Source organism: Gasterosteus aculeatus, chromosome 14 (genome assembly GCF_964276395.1).
Source record: "Gasterosteus aculeatus chromosome 14, fGasAcu3.hap1.1, whole genome shotgun sequence".
Classification (NCBI taxonomy): Eukaryota; Metazoa; Chordata; class Actinopteri; order Perciformes; family Gasterosteidae; genus Gasterosteus; species Gasterosteus aculeatus.
The window spans coordinates 8,179,258-8,202,772 of record NC_135702.1 but is presented as its reverse complement, the minus strand read 5'-3'; the positions used below and the strand labels follow the sequence as shown (position 1 = coordinate 8,202,772).

The following is a 23,515-nucleotide window of genomic DNA, read 5'->3' as shown; positions in this document are numbered from 1 at the left end:
ACACATGTAAAAGAAACTGGTTTAAAATTCACTTTTATGTGAACAAGTGGTTTTAATTAGCTTTTTTAACTCAAACATTTCAGTAAAAACATCTGACACTTTCCCCCCCCCAATGCTAATTCCAAAACAAAAATAAACACAACAGCAGTGTCTTTAGTATTGCACACTGTAGATGCTCAAGCACTATTTTTTTTACGCTGTTTAAAAGCAAGTCACCACCAAGAGGTCACATGATCCCACCTGAGGCAGGAAGAAGCGTGCGATCGCTTCTGCCTGGTAGATCCTGACCTCAGGTGAAACCCCTTGAATGAGAGGATGTGATTTTAACCTCCGACAGTAAAAAGAGACCTTAAAAATCATCTTAAAAAAACACAAGGAAACTATCATATATATTTTATATCTCCACAATGTACTATGACATAATCATCTCATCACAGAACCGTGTCACTGAATTTACACCAAATAGTCACTGCAAACTAGTCGCCCCCCCATCCTCCTATGTAGCTCTATAACAAAGAAAAACAAAGATGCAGTTCTTCTGCGTGGCGTCACTGCGTCTAACAGATGTGAATGTAAAGTATGCGGGCTGGTGTTTGTGGTGTCAGTCCATGCGTTCAGTCGTGGCCCGCAGAGGGGTGAGTCTGGCTGAACGTTACGGGTTGGAGCCTCCATGTAGGTTTGACTCACTTGCTTGTGTGCAACATGTCCTGGAACTTTGTGCTGGTGTAGCGTGCGTGAAAGCCTTTTTTATTGATGCTGTCATCGGAGTGAAACTTCAAAACGATGGCGTCCCCGGCCGAGTAGACTTCCTCTGGGGTCTTTGGGGAGGAAATATAGAGAAGATGTCTTAAAAGAATCATTCAAACCGTGTTGACTGATGGCTTCAGCCTTACCCCGGATCCACAATATCGTCCCAGCCTCGGAGACTTGGTGTCAGCGCCGTCATACAGCTCCACGTAATCATAGCGACAGTCTGCCTCCTGCTCCATCTCGAACACATGGAAGATGATCTCCACCCCGTAGCCCTTCTCGGCAGAGAGCACCCAGAGGCAGTCGGAGCCGGCCGGGTAGTTGTTATCTCCAAACTGGGCATGAGAGTAGAGATCTTTTGTCTTGACCTCGGCTTTCAGGCTACCTCCACATTCTGGGAATTCACGGCCACAAAATTAGAGGGTCGAAAAAGAGGAGCTTGTTAAAAGTGGAGGAAGAATGCAGCTTTGTAAACACAGCAGAAAACAACCCGTGAGTTCAAATGACGCATATTTGTTGTTCTGTTCTCTGTCCAAATGACCATTTGACTCTTTTATTTCTTTAATTTACGGCTGCTTTGTCCTACCTGGTCTGTATGAAGCCTCAAAGCCCCTCTTCTGCACCGAGTTGTCGGAGAAAAAACGCAGGAACATTCTGTTGCCAGTGGAGACGACCGGGGAAGGTTTTTTGGTGCCACAGAAGCGGCCGAGACTCGTGGCGCGCGAGTCCCGCCCGTCGTACACCTCCAGGTGGTCGTAGGTACACTCCAGATGGGCCTCCATGTCGATCTCGTTGAAAACCTGTGAGAGATTTTTCAACCACCGTGAATTACTTCCAATTCCAATCGTCTTTTAAAACGTGGGTCCGTTTGAAAACAAGAGAAAAGAACACGCGTTGACGCACCAGTTTGATCCGATGGCCCGGGGTCGTCGACAGAGACCAGGTGCAGGCCTTCTTGCTGGGATACCTGCCAGGCCAGTTGGGGCTGCTCATGGTGCCGGACACGGTGCTTACGGCGTGATCGCAGCCCGCTGAAAAACAAAAGACAAAGCTACTAACCGCCTGGTTTCCTCCTGTTTTTGTCTTTAAACAGGCATTCGTCAAAAGTCATAAAAGGCCGTCTGTAGTTTATTAGACAGCCGCGTGACTTTGAAAGGTCCCGGCGGACGTCAGCTGATTTTCTCGTGAGATCAGGACGGGTTGATCAAACACTCAAATCCAAATAACATGACTTCCTGTTATCCAGGGTGAACTGACCCTGAGTGTATGTGCACAGTATAGAAATTCCCACGGTACCTTCCTTGCAGTCGTGCTTGTTATCGTGCAGCATGAAGCCGCTGCGGCACTGACAACTGTAGCTCCCGAAGGTGTTCACGCACTCGTGCTGGCATCCTCCGTTTTCTTTGGAGCACTCGTCGACATCTGAGGAGATATTTAGACAACGTCTGCAATGAATTCCTCTACACGACGTGCAAATGTGTCACAACAGGCTGCAGAATATATCAGATTAACAATTTAGACCGTTAGCTACAGACACAAAGGTCGTTGTTGTGTTACTCAAGAAGCAACAATCTATACAGACAAACAACTCCTGGGTTAGAGATTCCGTTCAGTCCCATTCTGCTCATTTAACAAAGAGAAGGATTGTGAAAATACAGAACTTGCCATTGTGTGTGTTTACTAATAATTATGTCCATGGGAGTTTTAAAAGTGCTGTTTCTTTTATATTAAAAAAATAAATGCAGAGGGGAATTTTATTATTTCTAAAATCATCTGTGGTTTAATTAAGCAGAACACATTTATTTAAGATGGCTTGTCACGTTCTGCATATTCATTTATTTGTGTTTTGAATACGGTTTCCCACAAAATATTCTTTACAAACAAACACTGTTAAATAAAGATACATGTGCATATGATTCTGAATGTAAAATTGAGAAGTTTATTTGATTTACAAGGTCCTCGACATGACGTACGTACTAATTTCCCTCCTCACTCACCAGAGAAGAAGTGAGCCTTGAAACCCGTCTTGGAGACGGTGTTGTCAGACTTGAACTCGACCCGCATGTTGTTCTGTTGGGAGGTGATGACCTCCGGCTTCTCCGCTCCGCAGAACTTCCCATGAAGCTCAGAGTCGGAACTCAACCCACTGCGCACCTCCACATAATCGTATTTACAAACCTGATGGTAAACATGGACAACGTGCCTCAACTTGCCACAGAGGAAAAACACCGAACGCGTTATCTGATAAAAATGTCATGCGGAAAGACGGCGATGCAAAAGAGACACAACATGGCTTCAATCGACTTACGTCATTCCCTTCGGTCTCGAACACATCAAACACCAGGGTGATGCGGTACTGAATGGGCGCCACCAGCTGCCACACGCAGTTCTTGTTGGGGGGGTATTCTTTGGGCCACCCGGGGGTGGAGAGGGAGCCATTCAGCTTGGTGACGAAGCCGCCGCACGCAGCTGCTGGTGGGAGAAGACGCTGATTTTAGGGGTTAAAGTGTTTGAAAAAAAACACGTGGATAACATAGATGACCGATTTGCTTGAATTTATTTATTCTTATTTAATTATTTAACTGCAAAAAATAATAAAAGACAATAAATGGCTTGTTTATTACAATCTTATATATAAAATGTATGTTGTTATTTCAATAAAATTGAGGAATTTAGCAAAACATAATAAGGGAAATATAATTCCTATTTGCACGGTTTGGATGTAACCGGCTGTCGCGGCTCACAGAGAAGTTGCAGTGAGGGAGCACTGCCCTCATCGGGCTAGAAGAGAGAATTAAAGGGACTCAACTGTGCAGAAACAGAAGAGACTTCCTCCTCATCATGCCAAAGTGTTTGTATGAGCATGAGTTTAACAATACGTTTAATCGGATTTTCACCTGTCATCCATGTCACTATGACTGATACTTCTCAGCTGAAAATCTCTCGCCTGTCTGAGGTTTTCTTTTTCTTGAAGGAACTCAATGCAACAAACTCAGAGCCTGTAGAATTTTATCAATCCTTATCAATCAACTCAAGTGGAAACAAATGTCATCTGTGGGTAGTTCGCTTTGCTTCCCTCCCGGACTGGAAAAGTGTCATTGAAGGTGGATGATAGTGATCTTCCAGGCCCGTGTAAAAGTGCACCACCGTGATTAAAAGGGTGCATTGGGTATCACGGTGACAAGGGGCCCTTTCACTGTTTCCACTGTGTCTACACTCACTCTCACAGCTGCGTCTGTCGGCCGCCAGCTCGTATCCAGGGTCACATGCACATCTGTAGCTGCCCAGTGTGTTCAGGCAGCGCTGCTCGCAGTGGCCGTTGTCGGGCCCCGAGCACTCGTCCATCTCTGGCAAATGAAAAAAATCATAAAGATGAAGAAAAAAATATATATATATATATTTTGAAGAAAAAAAATATATATATATATTTTTTTATATATATATATATTTTTTTTTACTCTTTGTTAACTTTCGGACCTTTAAAAAAGCTTGCGGCGAACCCGGCTTTGTTGACCGAGCTGTCGGACACGAACTTCAGCCACAGCACGTTGGAGCTGCTTTTGATGTCGTCGGGCTTGTTGTGGTCGCAGAAACGTCCGAGCAGCGGGCCGCTGACCGAGCCGCCGTCCCTCACCTCCACGTAGTCGTAGGCGCAGCCGTCGTGCCTCTCAATCTGCGGAGGCAGCGAGGGCGGTGACGTGTGCAGAGCAGGGCGAAAGGCATAGTGGTTTCCTTTCTTTATTGACGCGTCAACCACCACAACGAAAAGGAATCGTACCTCAAACGACTGGAAGGAGAGGCCGACATTGAAACCTTCTGCCACCGTGATCTTCCACACACACACTTTGTTGGACTGGTAGTCATCGGGGTAGTTGGGGGACTGGATCTGGCCGCTGTCCCGGTTCACCTCCCCCCCACAGACGGCTGCACACGAGGTGAGAAGTGGTTTGTTTCTATCCAGAGAGATCTCTATGTTCTAGTTATGCCAAGTTAAAAAGAGAACATGGAACCCGGGGACGTTGTGGGAATGCAGGGCGTGGAAATTGCATTTTAACGTCCACAGGTTGTCCAAGCCGTACCTTCATAGACAGCGGCGAAGCCTTTGCCCGACCAGCTGCTGCTGCTTCTGAATTCAATCCACAGTCGACTGTCAGTGGAGACGATCGGGTCCGGGAGTGTGTCTCCACAAAAGCGGCCTGCCAAAGTGCATGAGAAGATGAAAAGATAGATCTTCCCAGTGCCGACCGCATGACACGGGAATGACACGGCATCAGCTCTGTGAATGAGGTTCCAGTAAAGACCTGTCAGAGGAGCCTTCCTGCAGGACCCGTCTCGCACCTCCACGTGGTCGTACCAACACAAGTGACTCCGGAAGAGGTCCATGGAAGTGAAATTCAGAACAATCTGAGAGACACAGACGCACAAGGAGGCCCGGTAGTCGAATGTTAAAAGGGAATATTAAGATGCAACATACGTTTTGTTCATAGTGTTTTCCTGATCATGTACTGATGACTGGATCATTTTTTAGGATTCACTGTAATTAATTATTGAAAAAACTAACAATAATCACAAATAACACAAATAATAGGTGTTTTTAATCCCTGTAACATAAATCTAACATGACCATTTCAAAGCTGATTAATTTACAGTTCATCAATAGAAACACTGTGAAATGTCACCAGCTTAATACGTTAACTATCTGGACCTTACTGAATGAATGCTTATTTACCATCACTCACCTTCTCTCCGGGGGTGACTGAAATCCTCCAGACGCAGTGGGCATAAGCCGAGTAACCGTTCGGATAACCGGAAGAAGAGAAGTTTCCAGCACTTTCCTGCAGGCTTTCCCCACACCCTTTTACACCCACACGGTTACATCACAATAGACCAGAGGAATAACATAAAAAGTCCCAGAATAAGCAAACCAGATGAGATTTTAAACTGTTTGCATTCGCCTTAATGCACATTCACTCATCATGTGTCTCTATCTGATTGGCTTTGATAGGTGTGTTGCCAGGTGGATGAATATATTTTCCGCACATTTATTTATTGTCGCTTACTTGCACACTTGTAGAGTTTGCGGGCTTGCGCAATGTCGCCTTTGCTGAGCCTGGTCCTCTGTCCGATAGGCGGCCTGACTCCATTGACGTCATAACGGGGCGAGATTGTGTCCAAGAAGATGCCTCTGTTCCAAACAATTCAAAAACGTGAGCAGTTCATTTTTGGAAAATATTTAAAAAAATCAAAACTTTATCACACAAAGATTTAGGAGAAACATTGTCTAACATTACTGATGTTTTTTTTCAAAGTCCACAAAGGGACATATTTTTGTCTTTGTCTGGGTCCTATTCAACACCTGGATGCTTTATTGATCACGATAATCTCTCATGGGTTTGGAGCTCACGTTTGCACGGTTCCCATGGTGATGCACCCATGAATGACAGGCATGTGCAAACAGAGCACTCTGAATGGGGCCTTTCCACGGTGCCAAGCTCAGTGGAGCCCGCTCCTGAATGCCAGAGAAAAAGGCCACTCTAGCCCAAATTGTTCAACAAAGCTTGAACTGCCAGGCCTTTATTTAGCTTGGCTCGCCTCCGTGACCGGCAACGCAGCGTCGGAGGTGAAAAAAAAAAAAAACGAAGCATGGTGAAAAACAACAACGTGCACGAGAAAAAATGAAAATGAAAAGGGGACTCGTGTGAAACCATCTCTGTGTCCAAAAAAACAATTCTGTTTCCCGTGTAGCAGAGCTGAATGAGGGTCCGTGTAGCTCAGCTGTTATCGCAGCATGATGTTTGGGGGGCGGTTGGGGAGGTCAAATGACCAGAGACCAGGGGGGAAATGTAATCTATTCAAACTGTGAATGGGTTTCATCACTCGCTGTCAGACGCTGTAGGGATGATGGCACGCTGAGAGAAGCTTGCCGCATCGATGTGTGATACCAGTTAACATGTGCAGGCAGGGTGGACATGAATCACCAAATACTCGGCAGTTTGGCTATTTAAGCCAGTTAAACGGCGTCAACAAAGAACACCTGCGAGGTGAAAATAATAAAACCCTTTGCAGTCGCTTTAACAGAACCTTTGGGAAAGAAAAGCATAAGAAAGCACCACAATGCCAACCTGGAAAATGTATTCCTCGCGTAATGCATTATGCTGCCAAAGTCGTACACCTCCCCGAGTGAGTCGACCTCGTCCCAGTCCATCTTATGGAAGTTATACTCCTGTCCTATTCATACACAGAGAATCAGCTGACTAAACGCGAAGAGAAACATCTGGAGCGTCTGTCAGCACACACACACACACCAACACACACACAAACACACAAACACGCACACGCGTTTACACTGGTTGCAAGTCATCGCAGTAACAGTACCTGGTTGGATGTTGTCTCTGATGATGCTTACATGCTCGTCTCGGTCCGGACGTGTGTGTTCGTGCCAGAAGCCGATGACGTGGCCGAGTTCATGCACCACAATGCCGAACTTATCGCAGTTCTTTCCGATGGAGATGGCCTGAGGGCCGCCGCCTCTCCTCCCCACGTAGGAGCAGCACCTGCAGGGGGGGCGACACTGTTCAGCTACGAGCATCTCCAGAACAAACTGGGAGGCTGCTTGTGACCATCTGAGGACCAAACTCTGGAACTATGAATTGTCGCTTAAATTTTTCCTAGTTGAGGACTAGTTGAGATTTGTAGAATGCAGGTTTTCCAGTTGTGGGTTCTGGGATATAATTTATCATTCCAAGACAGCCATTGATACTCAGGAAGTAAATTATCTTCAAACTTGCATGAATTTTGTGTGTTCACCTTGAACATCAACTATGCAGACACTGAACCAACCCAGCATCTTTTTGAAGGTATGTGTTTCTGCACATCTGATGAATGAGAAAGAATTTATTTTTAACCGTATTTTGTGTTTCTCATGAGGGAAATATTGGGCTTTTTCAGTGTTAGATGTTTTATGTTGATCCCCATCTAGTTGCTAACTTGTTAAATGTCTTTTGCGCTGCTGAGAAGTTGTGTATATTATTTTTCCACCTTTCTTGATAAAAAACATTGTGGCTGAAAATAAATAACGTGACTTTCATGTTATTTGATAGAAGCACTGCAGCCTCAATTATCTGTGTGCAAACCTGTTGATGAATGAATGAATGAAGCCAAAAAGATCTGAATGAGCTCTGAACTCACCCACAAGGTCGGTAGGTGAACACAATGTAGCTCTCTTCAGTCGTCCTCTCAGTGAAGGTTACACAAGTGTGTTTCTCCCAGTGACGCATCGCCTGACGGAAAATCGCTCTCTGACTGCCTGAAAGGAATTAACAGTTCTTCAGCTCCAGCACGTTGAAACCACGCAAACTCCCCCCCGTAAGAAGATATGAACCATTGAGCGTTCCTACCGGTGAAATTCCCGCTGATGACGTAAGGGATGATGCCGTCCGTCCACACTCGCTCGGGCCTGGAGGTGGCCGCTCTCCTCCAACGACGGAGACTCCGTCTGTCTGCCGCTCTCCTGCTCCGGACGCTCTCATGGGAAGAGGAACCGTTCACTGTGAAGGGATATACACATATATACACAGTAACAATAATGAAGAAAAAGTCCCAGTCTTAGTCAAAGATGAGTAGAGCAGTCCAGCTTAGAGACCTGAGTCGGTGTGGTTGACGCGGGCCCCGTCGCCGCCGTCTGCTTCTCTGAACATGAGATGCAGGTCTTCTTCATCGAGGGCGATGTCTCCCAAAAAGGCAGCTGGGGGCGACGGATACACACGATTCACACGGATGAAGCTGGGATTATGTTGCAGAACAATGAGTAGGTCTTAATCTGAAGCAGCAGCTAGCAGCTGGTTATTTGAAATGGATGTTATCTCGTTTGTTTGATTCATACAAAACATCTTAAAATAAATTCCATCAAAAAATGTTGTTGTTGTTTTGCAAGCTGCCTACCCATCTTTATTTTGATCAGAGATTGACATCAACCTTCTCAATATATCATGCTTTGTCTTTGAGAAGAGTTAGTATTGACCCGAGGAACATAAACAGGTCCTACTGTTTAAATATGGAGAACCTGTAACCATAATTTACACATAACTACTGAGTATTACGGTTTGAGTAGTGGGGCAAATGATTTGCTCCACACAAATGAAACCAGTTTAGATTTGTTTTTTAAACCTAATCTCTTAAATACAGTATTTTTTTTCTCTCTCCTGCAAACAAAAGCCCAAACTGATCACGTGCTTTACTGTGTGTGTAAGTGCATTTCTCCGTCCTGAATAGAGACTCCATGCGTCTGTTTGATCAGCAAACACAAGCTGAAACACATTGGAGGACCTTCCAGCTGCTGTTTCATTTTAAACGAATAAAGCTCTGAACTGAAATACTTTACAAGGTTGTGATAAAAAAACAAACAATTGAAGACACAAAGAACATTTGTGTCAGAGCGTTTATGAAAACAGCATGTGGATGATGTTTGCATTGTTTTACGCTCCCGAATTCACACAACTGCGTTGAAGAAAAGTATTTCTAACATTTTGACCTGTTAGATTAAGCAGCAGTATTAAAACAATTAGCTCCAACTCACTTGGTAACAACCTAAAGAAAATGCTGCTTGCATCATCCTTATATTTTTGATATCAAACATGCAATAAGCAGGACTGATTGTCCGGGACAGAAAATCGTACGAAAGTTGGGTTGTGAAGTGATTGGTTAAACCTTCAAATTCGGCCTAAAACACAGAGTCAAAACATGAGACATTATAATGTGAATAGCTAATTATCTTCTGGCTCCAGAGGTTGTCGACTATTACATCTAAACGTCCATTTGTCGTTTGTTTTTTGTCCCCTCTACGGGTTAAACATTTAGTTTCGTACAAACCAGGATCTCACTGTTGCACCAGTCGAGCACAACAGCCCACCAGAGTCGTGCCCATTAAATACCTCATTTAGCCGCGTGATGTAACAACCTTTGAAAGTCCAAATGAAAAGACGTAGCGGGCCCTGTGTCGGCCTTTGAAGTGAATTCACTGATGCAAAGAGTGACTGTAAATGACGGTCACCCCTGCAGAGCGCACCCCCATGCCCTGAAGCCAGAGGGATTTCACCGGCGTCCAGCCGAGGACTGCGCTGGCACGGCCTCAATGACCTCTGGTCTCCAGGCAACTGCCTCTGAGAAGAAGAGTGGTTTGGAAGTTGGTTTTTGGAGTTTCAGAAGTCACAAGTGAAAAGGGACTCCAAGCAGCTGGAGGCCCCCCGATAACCAAAAGTAATTGTTTGGCATGTTCAGTGATGGAGAAAAAACAACTTGTACATTCCTCTAACGGAGAATGCGTCTAGTCATTACAACTCTGCATCTGTGATGTTTTGCTGGGTGCGAAGTTACAGAAGAAGGAGAAGAAGAATGCACATACATGTATTTGTAATACTACTGATAATAATAATAATCTGATGATAGCATTGTAATGTCACATAGTGGTAACGTTTATGATATGATATCCTTTACTTAATGGAGTAGCACAGTTTTACTTCTTCCACAACCACCTTGAACTTGAACATCAGTGGAGAGCTTTTTAATTCGGGGGAATACGTCTGAACCATTATCAAGAATAAACGTTGAACATGTGGAGATCATTTGTTGTTGTCGCATGTAAACACCTGTGACATCTCTTACAGGTGTCTTTGTATTGGACCTAATATATACGTGTTCTGGCTCCACAGGGTTAAGAGCAAGTGGAATGTGGATATTGTCTCTATATACAGAACACAGCAACGGCAAAATGCCCATAGATTTGTAAAGTAGGGCAAAGTGACAGTACCAGCTTTACAGGGATCTTTGTAGTCGATTCCATCACCGAGGGAGGTCAAATCCGCAAACTCCCAATCAGCCGCCGGAGAGACGCGCAGCGCGCACAGCAGGAACAGAAACGCGGGAGCGACTTCCATCAGGCTGCTTCTGATCCGAGTATCTACACGAGGGGTGCAGTTGGCGATCGGAAGAAGAGAAAACGGCGGAGAAGGAAAAAAAGAAAAAAAAAAGTTCCTCCAATTCCGCGTGCCTTGATTTCAGAAAGTCGGCGCGTCCATTTCTAGCGCGGTGACTCGGTGCCACAACGGAGAGCAGAGCGCGCAGAGTCCGCAGCGAAACATCCATCCGTGCGGCGGAAGGAGCGCTTCACCAGCAGGGTGACGCACGCCTACCTGACGAGTGAGCAGCGTTGCACCCGTTATTTCATCCATTTCCTGCGATGCTGTGATTCCTATAAGGTTTAGTTACGGTGGACACGATTATTTTGGAGGCAAATCAACAGTTAAGATTAAGAAATAAGAGAAAAGCTGAATTGCACCTCTGGAATGGACCCTTTAGAAGCATGTTTGGGGATTGTATTTGAAAACAACAGCATTCTGTATTCCTGCAAATAGTCAGTTCTTATTAAATAAGTCTGTGTCTTAAAGATGTTCCCAACAGGTGTTGATCCTTAACTGAATTACAGGGTACACACACACACACACACACACACACACACACACACACACACACACACACACCCAGTGTGAGTAGACACTGACTCATAGGAGCTGAGTACAATATAAGTGAGGAAAGAATCCACCTACTGAGTGCGATGATGTTAGATGTCTTCCACCCCTCCGCCCCCATTCATTCCTTAATTGATGCATGCAGTTTGCCCATTTCTTTAGCAAATGCATTTGCTAAAGAAATGCTTTTAAATAAATCCTGTTTTCCGCTCCTCATCTGAGCTTCTCTGCACAATGTCATGCAGTGATTGCAAGCGGAAATTCTGTCGCCTCTATAAACTGTTTAATGTTGGCACAGACAGAAAGGACTGCTGACATCTTTTGTTGTTTTTTTTGGCAGAAAGGCCAAACAACTGTCTCCGTTTGGTTGTTTTTCTTCTCAGAGGATCTCTGTTTCTCTGAGAATATCAACAGTTTTTACAATACAACAGTATTTTTTAATTTTGATGTATTATATTTGTGGCATAAACAAAAGCAGCAACTTTTGAAGGGAATAGTTTGACATTTTCCATCCTACAGACATGAGCTGGCCAAATAGACCAATACGTTTCTTTCAGAAATCTCACAAATGAAGTGTTCCCTTCATCATAAGAAAGACATTATCTAATTAGGCCTTGTGGCTGAGGTAATCGGTTAAATGGGACATTTTCGAGCAAGGTTCTGCAAACAGAGGCTTCAACTGAAAGTCAAATAGAAGGAACACAGTTCCGCTCCATAAGAGAGAGTAAGTAGATTGATCTCTCCGATTGGCACGTTGTGTACAGTATGAAGCGGCAGTCAGCAGGGGATTAGCGTAGATTAGGCATAAACCCTGGAAGCAGGAGGGTACCGGTTTACCTGCTCCGTCCAAAGGTAACATACCAGCACCGCTGACTTTTCTTCAACATGTCAGGCTGTATAATATCCAAAGTGCTTTTTGGCGCTCACAGTTGATCATTTTACTTTCCTAAAGTGTTACATGAAGCGATTCAACACATCATTATTCCGGTGTTCACAGTGGTTCATTTCTTGTACAGGACCAACATGGTGACCTGCATGTTGCTCGTGTTGACCACTGAGCGGCACTGGTCTCCAGGTGCTGAATCCACAATGAGCTTGGAAGTGAAAGAAAGAAAAAATAATAATGTATTACAGAGAAAAACATCTGGTGAAAGCTGCAGGGTGACAAACACACTGAATCACCCACTAAAACTTTTTTCTTTGTCGTTTTGTTGATGCTCATGGGTGCTAGAAGACTTCCACGAGGAGAGAGAGCGTGAGAGAGAGACAGAGAGAGAGAAAGAGGGAAGGAGACTAAGACTCCAACCAGCTTCACTCCTCCTCAGCACACAACTGCTGCTGAGGAGATGGGACGCGGACCCCCAAGAGGAGCGTTTCATGCCTCGGACAGCAGCCTGCACGACATGGCCGACCGCTCCGGTGCGTTGTGAGCAGGGGAAGCGGCTGGAAAAACTCCAACCTGGAGAGGTTTTGTGTTCACCTCGTCTTCGGTGGAGCTGGTGCTTTCTCTTAAGCCCGGGGTGATGTCACAGTGCTGGTGCAGGCAGGTCCTGCTCGGCGTGGAACTGGGCATGCTGGTGGCCGTGCTGGTGGCCGGCGGCGGCGGGCAGATCCAGGACAGCAGGGAGGCCGGGTCGTCCTGCTACGGGGGATTTGATCTGTACTTTGTTTTGGACAAGTGAGTGATGCTACTTTTGCTTTTGGTGCAGGACTCATCCGAGATTGTTTGGAGGGAAGACGTTCTGAATCATCCGCAGAGACACTAATGGACCACTTGCATGAAATAAAGACACTGGTTCAGTTATCAGATCTGGGGGTTTCTCGTGGCTCAAGATACGGCCTTTACTAAAAAAAAATGTAAACCTCCAGTGATTTCTTCTTGGGGATTATTTGACTGAGAAGTAAACTGACTCCAAAAAACGTAGTAATTATTTTTCATTCTGCCCTGCAACAAACTACTCTAATTATTGATTTTTTCATTGGGGATTCCAATAAATAGTGAAGTGTGCTAATCACAGGTCCTAGTCAAAGTCGCCAGATGTCTTGTTTAGTTTGACCAACAGTTCAAAATTAAAAATATTCCTTTTAACAGTTTCAAAAAAGCAAAACTCAAATTCAAAAAAATGCACTGAGAAATGAGAATGCTTTCCACTTTGGTGGGAAAATGACCTAAAACCATGAATCCATTATAAAAACACTAGTAGATTTCTTTCAATCAATCAGTTACTTGGCCGTGTCATCTTCTTTTCCAAAGATCGCAGCAGATTTCTACAGACTGTCGTGGCCTTTGAGTGCAGACACGAGCGCATAAAACTGTTGTGATGTGAAGCTCCTGAAGAGGACTCGTCATATCTTGTGTCAGTGTGGTGTTTTTGTTATTCTGGCCCATGTCCTCCTGCATGAAAACTACACTTAAGTCAACTCTCTCTCAACAGTTATGAAAAAAAACAACCTATAATTTAGGAGAAGTACAGGAGGACAAAAACGCCGATTCATTTACAAAGTGCTGATGCATTCACTTCAATGATAAAGGGCACCGAAAGGAATCCGCTTGTCGAAGCGTGGCCGCGTTTTACTTGCAGGAGCCCACATCTAGTCCCGACTTCGGTCTGCAGAACCCTTTCTCCATTAGAGCCAGATGTTCCAATGATCCAGAGTTATTGGCTGTCTCTACGCTGCGACTCACATCACAGGATAAACGAAAACATAAGAGAGGGAGGAGAAGAGAAGAAGTGCAGCATGAGAAGAGGTTTTGCATATTTTCCACATGAATCTTTTTTGATTTCTGACTTCAAAAGCTGCGCTTCTTCTTCTTCCGACTGTTTTTTCTCAGTACGTACCTGTTTTTCACTACTTGGCATTAAGCTCAATGACATGGCGCTTTTCAGTTTTTTTCATTCATAATACAGTACATTGAATATGCTGATAGTTCCTTGAACATTGACCACCACAAAACCTAACCTAACCAACCTAAAACTAGAAAGGACCATAGTTTGGCTATTTAAAATTCATAATTAGCACCTATGCTCACAGTCAATTGATCGTTTAAATGATTTCATTCAAGCAAAAATGCCATATATGCAGTAAATAGCATATATGGCATTTTTGTAAATTCCGTTTTAATTTGTATTAAATGATGATGAATGAAACTCAACATATTTGGAGTAATTTGCAGTGAAAAATAACAGATTTTTGCCATTTTCTTTAACCGCAGTGCATGTTGTAATGTGTGCAGCGTAGATGCAAAGTGGGGATATTATCTCATTAAAACTGTTAGAACGCTGGAAACGTTAGAACCTCTAAGGTCATTTAGGACTTCTGCAGTTATCTTATTACATTTTAGAAAAGTCCTCTCTTTTAGGTCTGGCAGTGTGCAAGATTACTGGACTGAGATTTATTACTTCGTTGACCATCTGGCTCACAAGTTTATCAGGTGGGTCCACATAGAAACATCAAATTCAAAGAGAAAATGATGGAATGCAAAACATAACTCATCTTCTTTTTCTTTCAGTCCTCAGCTGCGGATGTCTTTTATTGTGTTTTCAACAGAAGGACGGATTCTCATGCCACTAACAGAAGACAGGTGCATACATGCACAGCCTTAGTCAAGCGTCTTAACACCTTTATTTGCACGTCAGTTTACGTTTTCTCATATTCAATTGAATTAAATCATTTTTCCATTACATGTAATACACATTTCTATTCTCTGGACGACGTTAATAACCAGAGAGCAGATCCGGGCTGGACTGGAGGAGCTGAACATGGTGCAGACAGGTGGAGACACCTTCATGGACAGAGGTTTTCAGAGAGTAAGCATCTGTTAAGTCGAAGGGAAACCGATCCTACTTACCCAACAGTATGGCATCTAACCTTTTTTTTAAATGAGGTGCATTTAAATTTATAGTCACTGACGCCTCTAAACTTCCCTTTCAGGCCAGCGAGCAAATATACTACGGGACTGGATATGGTGAGAAGAAAATGTTCCCTTTTAGCACTTAATCACTCCTTCTACCAGCGGACTGGTGTGGTACACTCATTAAGACATAACTAACAGAAGATTTTCCATCACGCCACAATTTTTCTGGAAACATTTTGGAAATATACAATAAAAGCGTATTTCACTGAATTTTTCTCATTATTCAAACAGCATTTTTTCAATTGAGATCCGGCTTGAACTTTCAGGTTACCGGACTGCGAGCGTCATCATTGCCCTGACTGACGGTGAACTGAGGGAGGAGCAGTTTGACTTGGCACAAAGAGAGGTGACCCGAATACCACTTAGCAAAGTAACTTACATAATCCATTGAGTTAACGCACCAGCCTCACTTTTCTCAAACCAGTAACACATACTGCAATAGTCATGTAATCACGCGTTGTATGTTGTATTGCTTGGTTTCCCCCCTCACATTGTTAATTGAAAACAACACAGAACACTAGAGATCTTAAAAGGGAAAACCCCCACTGCGGTACGGCAGAAATGTCGCTGTCTTTGCGTTGCAAACTCGCCGCGCTTGAGGTCACAGCGCCGTCCGTGACATCGTCACAGCACCAGCAAACACTACTGGTGGAGGTGTGTCCACAACTGGAAAAAAAGCATCAACGTGTACGGCCAATAAATACTTATTCCCTCCTTCTGTGATTAACTGATCATCCATCATTTTACAGAAGCTTGTTTTTTGCTTGCTCGTCTCAGGCAGGCAGAGCACGCCAGTTGGGCGCCACTGTGTACTGTGTGGGCGTTAAAGACTTTAATGAAACCCAGGTACATCGATCCGCCAACCGATAAACCAGCGAACCAACCGATGAATGAGAGAGAAAACAAGATAACCATTCTTTCACATGTATCGTCAGCTTTCAACGATAGCTGACAGCAAGGACCACGTCTTCCCGGTGAACGACGGATTCGATGCGCTACAAGGGGTCATTGACTCGGTGGGCGAGACGCAAGCATCCCACGACGATGATTAAAAAGCCTCATTGGATGTTTGGATGTTCTGCACCGTTCGGTTCAGCTTGTCATTGTATTACTTTTACCTTGCAGATCCTGAAGCGATCATGCATTGAGATCCTGGCTGTAGAGCCGTCCATCATCTGTGAAGGAGGTAAAGAGGCACGGAGGACAACACCTGTGTTATTAATATCATACTGAATCATGCTTATTTTAGTGTGAACACTGCAATTGAAAGTTACATAGATGGATAGTATACACAGTATATCTAAATATTGTTCAGAAATACATGTGACTTGGCCTCCAGCATTATTATAAACTATAAAACATGGTGCATTTGATCCCACTTCAGAGTCCTTCCAGGTTGTTGTTAAAGGAAATGGTTTCCTTCACGCGCGAGACGTACAGAAAGTTCTCTGCAGCTTTCGCATCAATGACACAGTTACTTTGAGTAAGTACATATTCCAGGGTTTAACTAGAATTCAGAACATTTTAATTTAAACTGTGTGACTTAAACTGTATTTTTCTATCTTCATCTTTATAATTACAAAAGGTCAAATCAATGTGTGTTATTTCAAAGGAGTCACTCGTAGCAACATATCTACATAACATTAACAAGTAAGTGACTAAAAAGTGAAAACGGGAGTATTTTACAACTTAAACTTGGATTCTTGCTCGGTGGAGACCAAAAAAAGCAAATACTGTATTATACGTATTAGTTTGGCTAACATAGGACTTCCTCTTACTGCTAATGTTGCTCTGTGTCTGCTGGATGGGAAAATAGGCCCCATGCCAAGTGTGCAAATCCAAACTATTTACTGAGCAGCCATCAACATTATTGTTCCAAGTGTGTTTTGGCCAGATGGGTGGAGGGAGAGCAGCTCTTTATGGCTTGAAAGGATTTAAATAGCTGCCCCCCTCCCCCCCCTCCTAAAAAAACCCATCAACTCCATCTTGCCCTTCTGTGAATCAGCTGGTACAACGCTCAGCGCTTCTCAGATGTCTGAAGGGGAATGTGGATCTCATCAGCGACGAGCACCGTCTTGCACACACTAGACACTCTACTCTGCCAGCGTAAATAAACCACAACCCTCCTTCCTTTTCCCTCGATTTCCATAAGGAGAGGAAGCCTAAGGGTTCAATAACAAAAAATACAATTTTAAAGTTTCTGGACTGGTTGAGAAAAATCAAGTCAAATCTCTCCTTCGCTTCACTTTCACAGCTTTCCCTTTCACTAATGATTTAAACGCACCTTTCATCACAGAGTATTGTGGTACAATTTCTCGTGCCAATTCTATTTCCGCAGTGAAAAGACCGTTGGTTGTGAGAGACACCTACCTTTTGTGCCCAGCTCCTGTGCTGGAAGAAGAGGGAACGTAAGTGATCTCTGTTACTGTCTCAACACGGGGGAGTGCGGGTCATAAAAGCTTGTTTAAACCCATTCCTGCAGGTCTGCCACCCTTCACGTCAGCATGAACAATGGCCTGAGCTTCGTATCCAGCTCCGTCACAATTACTGCTGTCACCTGCGTAAGTAGAACAACCGAAAAGCTGAGCCCGCGCATCAGCCAGTATGTCACCCTGATGGAGTTAAAATAACATGGATCTACGTGATGACCAGTCATCAAAAAATACATATCTGGTTTGGGTTGAAAAATGAAACTTGCACTCATACAAAACAAGTATGATAATTCTTTAAAGATTATATCACCAAAAAGAAAAAGAAAAAACACGAACGTTTTCAGGGAGCAACTTGAGGTTGAGGGAAGTTTCGTGCAGGTTTTACGCCCCGAGGACTCACCCCGGATGTTTTTCCGTACTCCGTTTCTCCTCCAGTCCGACGGGACCTTTGTGGCCATAGCTCTGCTCATCCTGCTGCTCCTGCTCACCATCCTTCTGCTGTGGTGGTTCTGGCCTCTCTGCTGCACCGTGGTACGGCGGCCATCTTGGATCGCCTCAGAGTGAAGACCATACAAATGTGTTCATGTCAGCAGGAATCATTACTTCTCTTTTTTACGCTTGCAGGTCATCCACGAGCCACCTGCTGCAGAACTAGAGGACCTCTCTGTAGGCGGTTCAATTTTTTCTTCACTTTTTCATTCCTTTTACGATCGTCACTAACTTGTTTGTGTAGCACAAGACATTTGCTTGTCAGCTACGGAATGATCGATTTGCTTTACTCTCAAAGTAATACTGTTTCCTTCTTCTTTAGGATGACGAAGATGGTTTCCCCAAGAAGAGGTGGCCCACAGTGGACGCCTCGTACTACGGAGGACGTGGAGTCGGAGGTATCAAGAGGATGGAGGTAAGAGGAGAGATTGCCAACCCAGATGGCAAATAAATGTGTATGCAATGAAACTTAGTGGTCAACATTCAGCTCAGCATTCGAGCTTGTGCAAAAGATTTGGGCTTTGCTGCTCCAGAGAGAGTGGAAAAGGAAAGAGTCCTCTCGATTTCATCTGAGGAAAAGAAGGAAAAAGGAAAGAGAAAGAAAAAAGCTCAGTCATGACGTCAATAGGCGGTTATTAAAGAAGTGGAGGCCGTTACACATGTGAGCTACCTGACGGTCTACGTGGACGGGCTGAGACAGAAACATCTGCAGGTTAACAGATGTGTCCGTGGTCCAAGAGGACGGTCAAGGAGACGGGAGTCAGCTCAGTCCACAGAGGAACCTCTGCTGTTAACTTGAAGCGGCACCGACTCCAAACAGAGCAACGGAAAATATGCACAACTTCGTTTAAGTACTTTCTCTGCCAAGCTGAAGCCTACATGGCTTCTCTGCTGCAGCTGCAAGGGCGTTAACATGAGTTATGAAGATCCACGGTTGTTTTGACAGAGCTGGTTTCACTCTGCATGCGACGGAGCGTTTTTGACATTTACTGATGCTCTTTTAGTGGTTCTTGTCTGCAGTAGTGGGTCTTTTGCTGCGTTTGATTAAACTCAATGTAGAAAGGCTAACATCTGGAAGAGTGATTATTATGTATACATGAAGCAGTAAGATGTTTATGTTACATCATTTACAGTAATTTATTGCAGATGCATTGGTAAAAAAAAGACATGGATTCTAGTGGAGCTAACACAGTCAGCGGATGTAATTTAATTGTCTCGTAATAATTAAATAACAATTTAGGATTATTTCCAAGTTTAAAAGTGCCTCTGTGAGGTACACGTGTGTTTTGAGCTACTCGTCAGCATGCTAACATTCTCACAATGAAAACAATACAGTGCCTATGTTCATCCACCTTCTTATTTTGTACTAATTTTTAACTCTAAAGGGCTTGTTTCCTTTTGTCACCAATAGCAGCACAGTGCTGAAAGTTTTTGTTTCTGTTCAGGTCCGATGGGGAGACAAAGGCTCCACTGAAGAAGGAGCCAAACTGGAAAAGGCCAAAAACGCCCGGGTTGTGATGCCCGAAGAGGAGTTCGATCCCCCGCGGCCTTATTACAACGCGCACAAGTCTACCCGCCCACAGAAGTGGTACTCGCCCATCAAGGTGCTCCAGCTATTCCCTACATAATTGTGCTGTTCCCTCAGGACTTTTTTTTTTTTTTGCATATTATCTGATACCTGACCATATAATGCTATGTAATATGTATTTTTTTATTTATCATTATTTGACATTCAAATTCTCGACAAAGAATTGAATTGTTTTTCATCCACCTCTTTGGTTTGTACTCAGTTTGCTTCAGTTGTCGCAGAACTGTATAACTGCTATGAATGTATTTAATGATCACATATTGTAAACATATGTAAGATACAGATTTCTATATACGTACCAGATGTTTTAAAACGGACGCTTCCTTGGGCAGCCGCCCATCCACAGTAATCTAAACATATAAGTTTTTTTGTGAATGACATATGAGCAGGAAATAGTTAATAAAAAGTTTTTCCTAACACATTAGTCAGCTGGATGGAGGGTAATCAGAACCAGACATGGACTGAGCTAACCCCGGTAGATGGAATGTGGTGAGCGAGTGTTATTTCTAACCAAATACACGCTTTGTTCATCTCTATTATACAAGGCGTCCCATGCAAGAGCCAAAGAGAGCCACAAAGAAACAGACAAACTCTGCTTGTTAGTCAACTCAGCTGCTTTTGCTGCACTTCTGCAGCAAGTTATGTCAAGAGATCCCTGGTGCAACACGCAGGTTTTTACTCGTGCAGTCATCTGTGCTCCTCTCTCGACAGGGCAAACTGGACGCTTTGTGTGTGTTCCTGAGAAAAGGCTACGACAGAGTGTCCGTGATGCGACCTCATCCCGGGGACAAGGTGAGCGATACGTCGACAGGCCGGAGAGGGTGGAAAGCCACGGCCTGATTTCCTTGATGCAAACATGACAAAAAAGCATCATCTCTGTACAACATACAAGTACGTTTTTGCACACTGTGTGAGAATGACCCAACTTCATTAATTCTGGAAATGAGGGATCAAAGAACATAATAGAAGCCAATGTGAAGTCAATTAGTTACACTTACTCCATCAACTGAACATTTTTAAACAGTGAAAGCTGCATCAAAGTGACGTCAGGCAGCAAACTCTCGAGTGACAAAGTGAGTAGAGAAAAGGTAAAAACCTCTGCAGTGTGGTCAGGACCAACGCTCTGTCTGCAGAAGGTTCCAGCTTCGACTCGAGTGGCAACAATCCCGTTTCCTTCCATGACATCCACTCCTTTTTCCATCTGTCTGAAAGCACAGCAGATGCAGTGATGCAGTTTCCCGTCTTTACGGATTCACTGTTATTTTCTTGCGTTGCACACTCGAGGTCAAATACAAGCATCAACAGCGACCTGTGACCTCATGGTTTTTTCTTCTCGCTCCAGGGAAAGTGCATGAACTTCACCCGAAGCCGAGCCCACCGTGCCGCTCGCTATCCCATCTACAGCCGCCCCTCCACGCCCGTCTACACCTTGCCCCACGGTTACCTGCGTTGTCCCTCAGAGGAGTTGCCCCCCTCCCCGACTTCAACGCTTCCCCCTCTGCCGTCCGCGCCCCCACCCCTCTCCTTCTCCTCCTCCTCCCCCTTCCCCTCCTCCACCATCGCCGCACCTCCCGGGTACACGCCTGCTCCAAACAGAGCGTTGCCCCCACCTGCGAACTCGAGCTCGACCTGTGCGCCCCCACCGCCGACCGGCTCGCTGCCGCCGCCTCCTCAGGGCGCGCCCCCTCCGTGTAGGGCGCCACCCCCGTCACGGCCTCCACCGCGCCCCGATCAGGAGGATTACTGAAGGGTATGAAAAGAGAGTGGAGTGGAGGAGAAGGATGGAGACCCGGAGGAGGGAATGTATGACGTCACGTCTCGGGAGGCTGCAGCTGGCGATGCAACTTCCGCACCGCCTGATCTCCGTCTGAAGTGTGGCCATTTTATTTTTTATAAAAGTCTAGAAATGGGTTGTTTAGCGTAGTGAGCACAGCTTTGGCTATTAAATGTTATTGGCGCTAAGCAATGTATTCACTTTTTAAGGACACTTCTAGCCAATATCGAGCGTCGCAGTGTGCTATGGAGACGTACAAACTCGCATTTCAGCCTTTTGCCTGATTTCGGTCTTTTCATCTAAAATTGATATTTTGCTGCAGTGTGCTTCAAAAAGTCATTGAGTTCAAACAGCAGAAAATCCAGCGGCTCAGGAACTGCTTCATGTGTTTTATACATGAACATCTGTTTGGCAAGCTTGAAAAACGTTTATCTTGCAAAGGAATATTCATTATCACAAAAAGATTTATATGATGTTACATTAAATATCTGATTTCCATGGACAATAGCACTTTTCATTTGATTAACTTTTTTGGGTCACTGGGAGAAAAGCCCAACGCTTGATATTAAAAACATAATTTACTCAGGATTCAGTTTTTTCAAATATACAGATGTCTGCAAGAAGTGTTGGCTGTTTGTCATTTAAGTTACTTATAAAATTGACTTCTGGAAAACCACCCTGATAACTATTTAGCTGCCGGAATGACAGAATGTCAATCAACAGAATGATAGTTTTAACTGTTACTAAGAGTGATGCATCAGCGATAGCGAACAACAGCTGCTTTTAAGCCGGTCATGGAATCGGTCCAGTGTGCACGATCAGTCAGGACTTACATGGAGACGGAGGCATTATTAAAGTTATTAGTTGTTAGTACGAGCAGTCAACGTGTGAGCTGTGGTACTTCTTGATGTCTGGCATCTACATTTTAAATTCACATGGAGGACGAATATAGTGTACTTTCTAGTTAAAAGGGACTTCTAAACACTGAGTGGGAGTTTATTGCTGTATGAAGTTAACTTTGGTGACGTGGAACATTTTTTTGCTTTCCTGTCCGGCACTGCAGGAGAAGCTAGAACGTGGACGGATTAGAAGGAGAATTAACTTGAAATAGTATACTTTATTTATCACTCTGAACATGTTGGACTAAATAGTTCCCTTTTCGGGTAAATTGTGTAAAGACTCTCTGAATAATAACAGAAATCTAATTTGATTTTCCGAGTTTAGAACCATGCAACGAGCCAAAGGAGTCAGTGGAGTCTTATTCCATCAGTCAACTAGGATGAATCCTAATCTAGCTTTTTTATGCTTTGCTCAGCTTTTGAGCTCTTTCTTCACTCGAAAATGTTTTCACAGATGTATTGAGACGGACTCGCAATCCTGTGGGCAGTGAGCTCATGGAGGCGTGTCTGAGGGAGCTGCCAGCAGCCGTCGGATTTCAAGGCAGACAATAAGAATACAAAACCCACAGCGATGCCACGATGGTCATATTTATAGATTTCATATCCAAAATGAAAAGATAATAATATCGATGCACTTTGAAGACCGGATAAGCCTCCTTGGTGTTACAGTGCACAACAACAGCAACATCACACCGCTGAGGTCAGCAGCCTCACAGTGCACAATTTACAGGAAAGCCTCAGACTCTTCTTCCATTTACGCATTTACAACTCCTGAATCCTGACATGTTTACCCTCAAGAAGTCGGCTCACTCTGCTCTTTTTCCATGTGCTCTTCGTAGCTACTCGTTAAATCCAAACAGGCAGATCATCTTTCACACGAGCTCAGCTTACCTTTTTCCTCCTGAACTAGATGGAGGTTCAAACGTGTTTTAGTGGCACTTTATCGGAGGCTCAATCCGGCATGAAGATAACTGGACATAGCGGAGCCGTGGGTTTACCGTGTTCTTTCCATTTCACCTCTGCATTTTGTTTAAGCTGTGTAATGTGGTAAAATTAAATAGATAAGATAAACTAAAACCTCCCTGGAATGTCTACATTTGGGCTCTCGGCCTCCCGATTTAACGACAGCTACAGAGGAGCATCG

General features: G+C 44.2%; 2 protein-coding genes across 6 annotated transcripts; one reads left to right on the top strand and one right to left on the bottom strand.

The window, feature by feature from the left end:
* Window positions 1-32: 32 nt before the first annotated feature.
* On the bottom strand, window positions 33-11,522 carry LOC120832220 (bone morphogenetic protein 1). 4 transcript variants are annotated; one of them, XM_040198343.2, is made up of 20 exons: window positions 11,352-11,522; window positions 8,393-8,494; window positions 8,148-8,297; window positions 7,939-8,056; window positions 7,126-7,304; window positions 6,873-6,978; window positions 5,811-5,935; window positions 5,490-5,605; window positions 5,052-5,154; window positions 4,830-4,946; window positions 4,529-4,674; window positions 4,228-4,423; window positions 3,972-4,097; window positions 3,059-3,222; window positions 2,748-2,928; window positions 2,047-2,172; window positions 1,654-1,781; window positions 1,337-1,550; window positions 894-1,144; window positions 33-818 (listed from the first exon to the last, which is right to left on the bottom strand). In XM_040198343.2, the coding sequence occupies exons 1-20, from the start codon at window positions 11,392-11,394 to the stop codon at window positions 684-686; spliced, it is 2,826 nt and encodes a 941-aa protein (XP_040054277.1). In that variant the 5' UTR covers window positions 11,395-11,522; the 3' UTR covers window positions 33-683. The 4 variants fall into 4 exon arrangements, with proteins under 4 accessions (XP_040054277.1, XP_040054276.2, XP_040054275.2 ...); XM_040198342.2 differs by lacking the exon at window positions 11,352-11,522 and adding an exon at window positions 10,556-10,908 and having other exon boundaries at window positions 3,059-3,219; XM_040198341.2 differs by lacking the exon at window positions 11,352-11,522 and adding an exon at window positions 10,556-10,903.
* A 982-nt stretch (window positions 11,523-12,504) lies between these two features.
* On the top strand, window positions 12,505-21,974 carry antxr1b (ANTXR cell adhesion molecule 1b). 2 transcript variants are annotated; one of them, XM_040198393.2, is made up of 18 exons: window positions 12,505-12,951; window positions 14,635-14,706; window positions 14,785-14,856; window positions 15,001-15,082; window positions 15,207-15,240; window positions 15,456-15,535; window positions 15,967-16,035; window positions 16,125-16,205; window positions 16,315-16,375; window positions 16,574-16,672; window positions 17,528-17,597; window positions 17,672-17,750; window positions 18,057-18,152; window positions 18,246-18,287; window positions 18,433-18,525; window positions 19,556-19,714; window positions 20,410-20,490; window positions 21,041-21,974. In XM_040198393.2, the coding sequence occupies exons 1-18, from the start codon at window positions 12,797-12,799 to the stop codon at window positions 21,443-21,445; spliced, it is 1,830 nt and encodes a 609-aa protein (XP_040054327.2). In that variant the 5' UTR covers window positions 12,505-12,796; the 3' UTR covers window positions 21,446-21,974. The 2 variants fall into 2 exon arrangements, with proteins under 2 accessions (XP_040054327.2, XP_040054328.2); XM_040198394.2 differs by lacking the exons at window positions 12,505-12,951; window positions 14,635-14,706 and having other exon boundaries at window positions 14,791-14,906.
* The last annotated feature ends 1,541 nt before the right edge of the window (window positions 21,975-23,515 follow it).

Excerpts from the sequence above, each read along its gene's own strand:
- LOC120832220 (XM_040198341.2), bottom strand. The coding sequence starts at position 10,682 with ATGGAAGTCGCTCCCGCGTTTCTGTTCCTGCTGTGCGCGCTGCGCGTC. Across the intron at positions 4,947-5,051 it reads CAGGAAGGCTCCTCTGACAG|GCCGCTTTTGTGGAGACACA; the intron begins GTCTTTACTGGA and ends GCACTTTGGCAG. Across the intron at positions 819-893 it reads GACGATATTGTGGATCCGGG|ACCCCAGAGGAAGTCTACTC; the intron begins GTAAGGCTGAAG and ends TCCTCCCCAAAG.
- antxr1b (XM_040198393.2), top strand. The coding sequence starts at position 12,797 with ATGTCACAGTGCTGGTGCAGGCAGGTCCTGCTCGGCGTGGAACTGGGC. Across the intron at positions 18,288-18,432 it reads CAGAACTAGAGGACCTCTCT|GATGACGAAGATGGTTTCCC; the intron begins GTAGGCGGTTCA and ends CTTCTTCTTTAG. Across the intron at positions 18,526-19,555 it reads GAGGTATCAAGAGGATGGAG|GTCCGATGGGGAGACAAAGG; the intron begins GTAAGAGGAGAG and ends GTTTCTGTTCAG.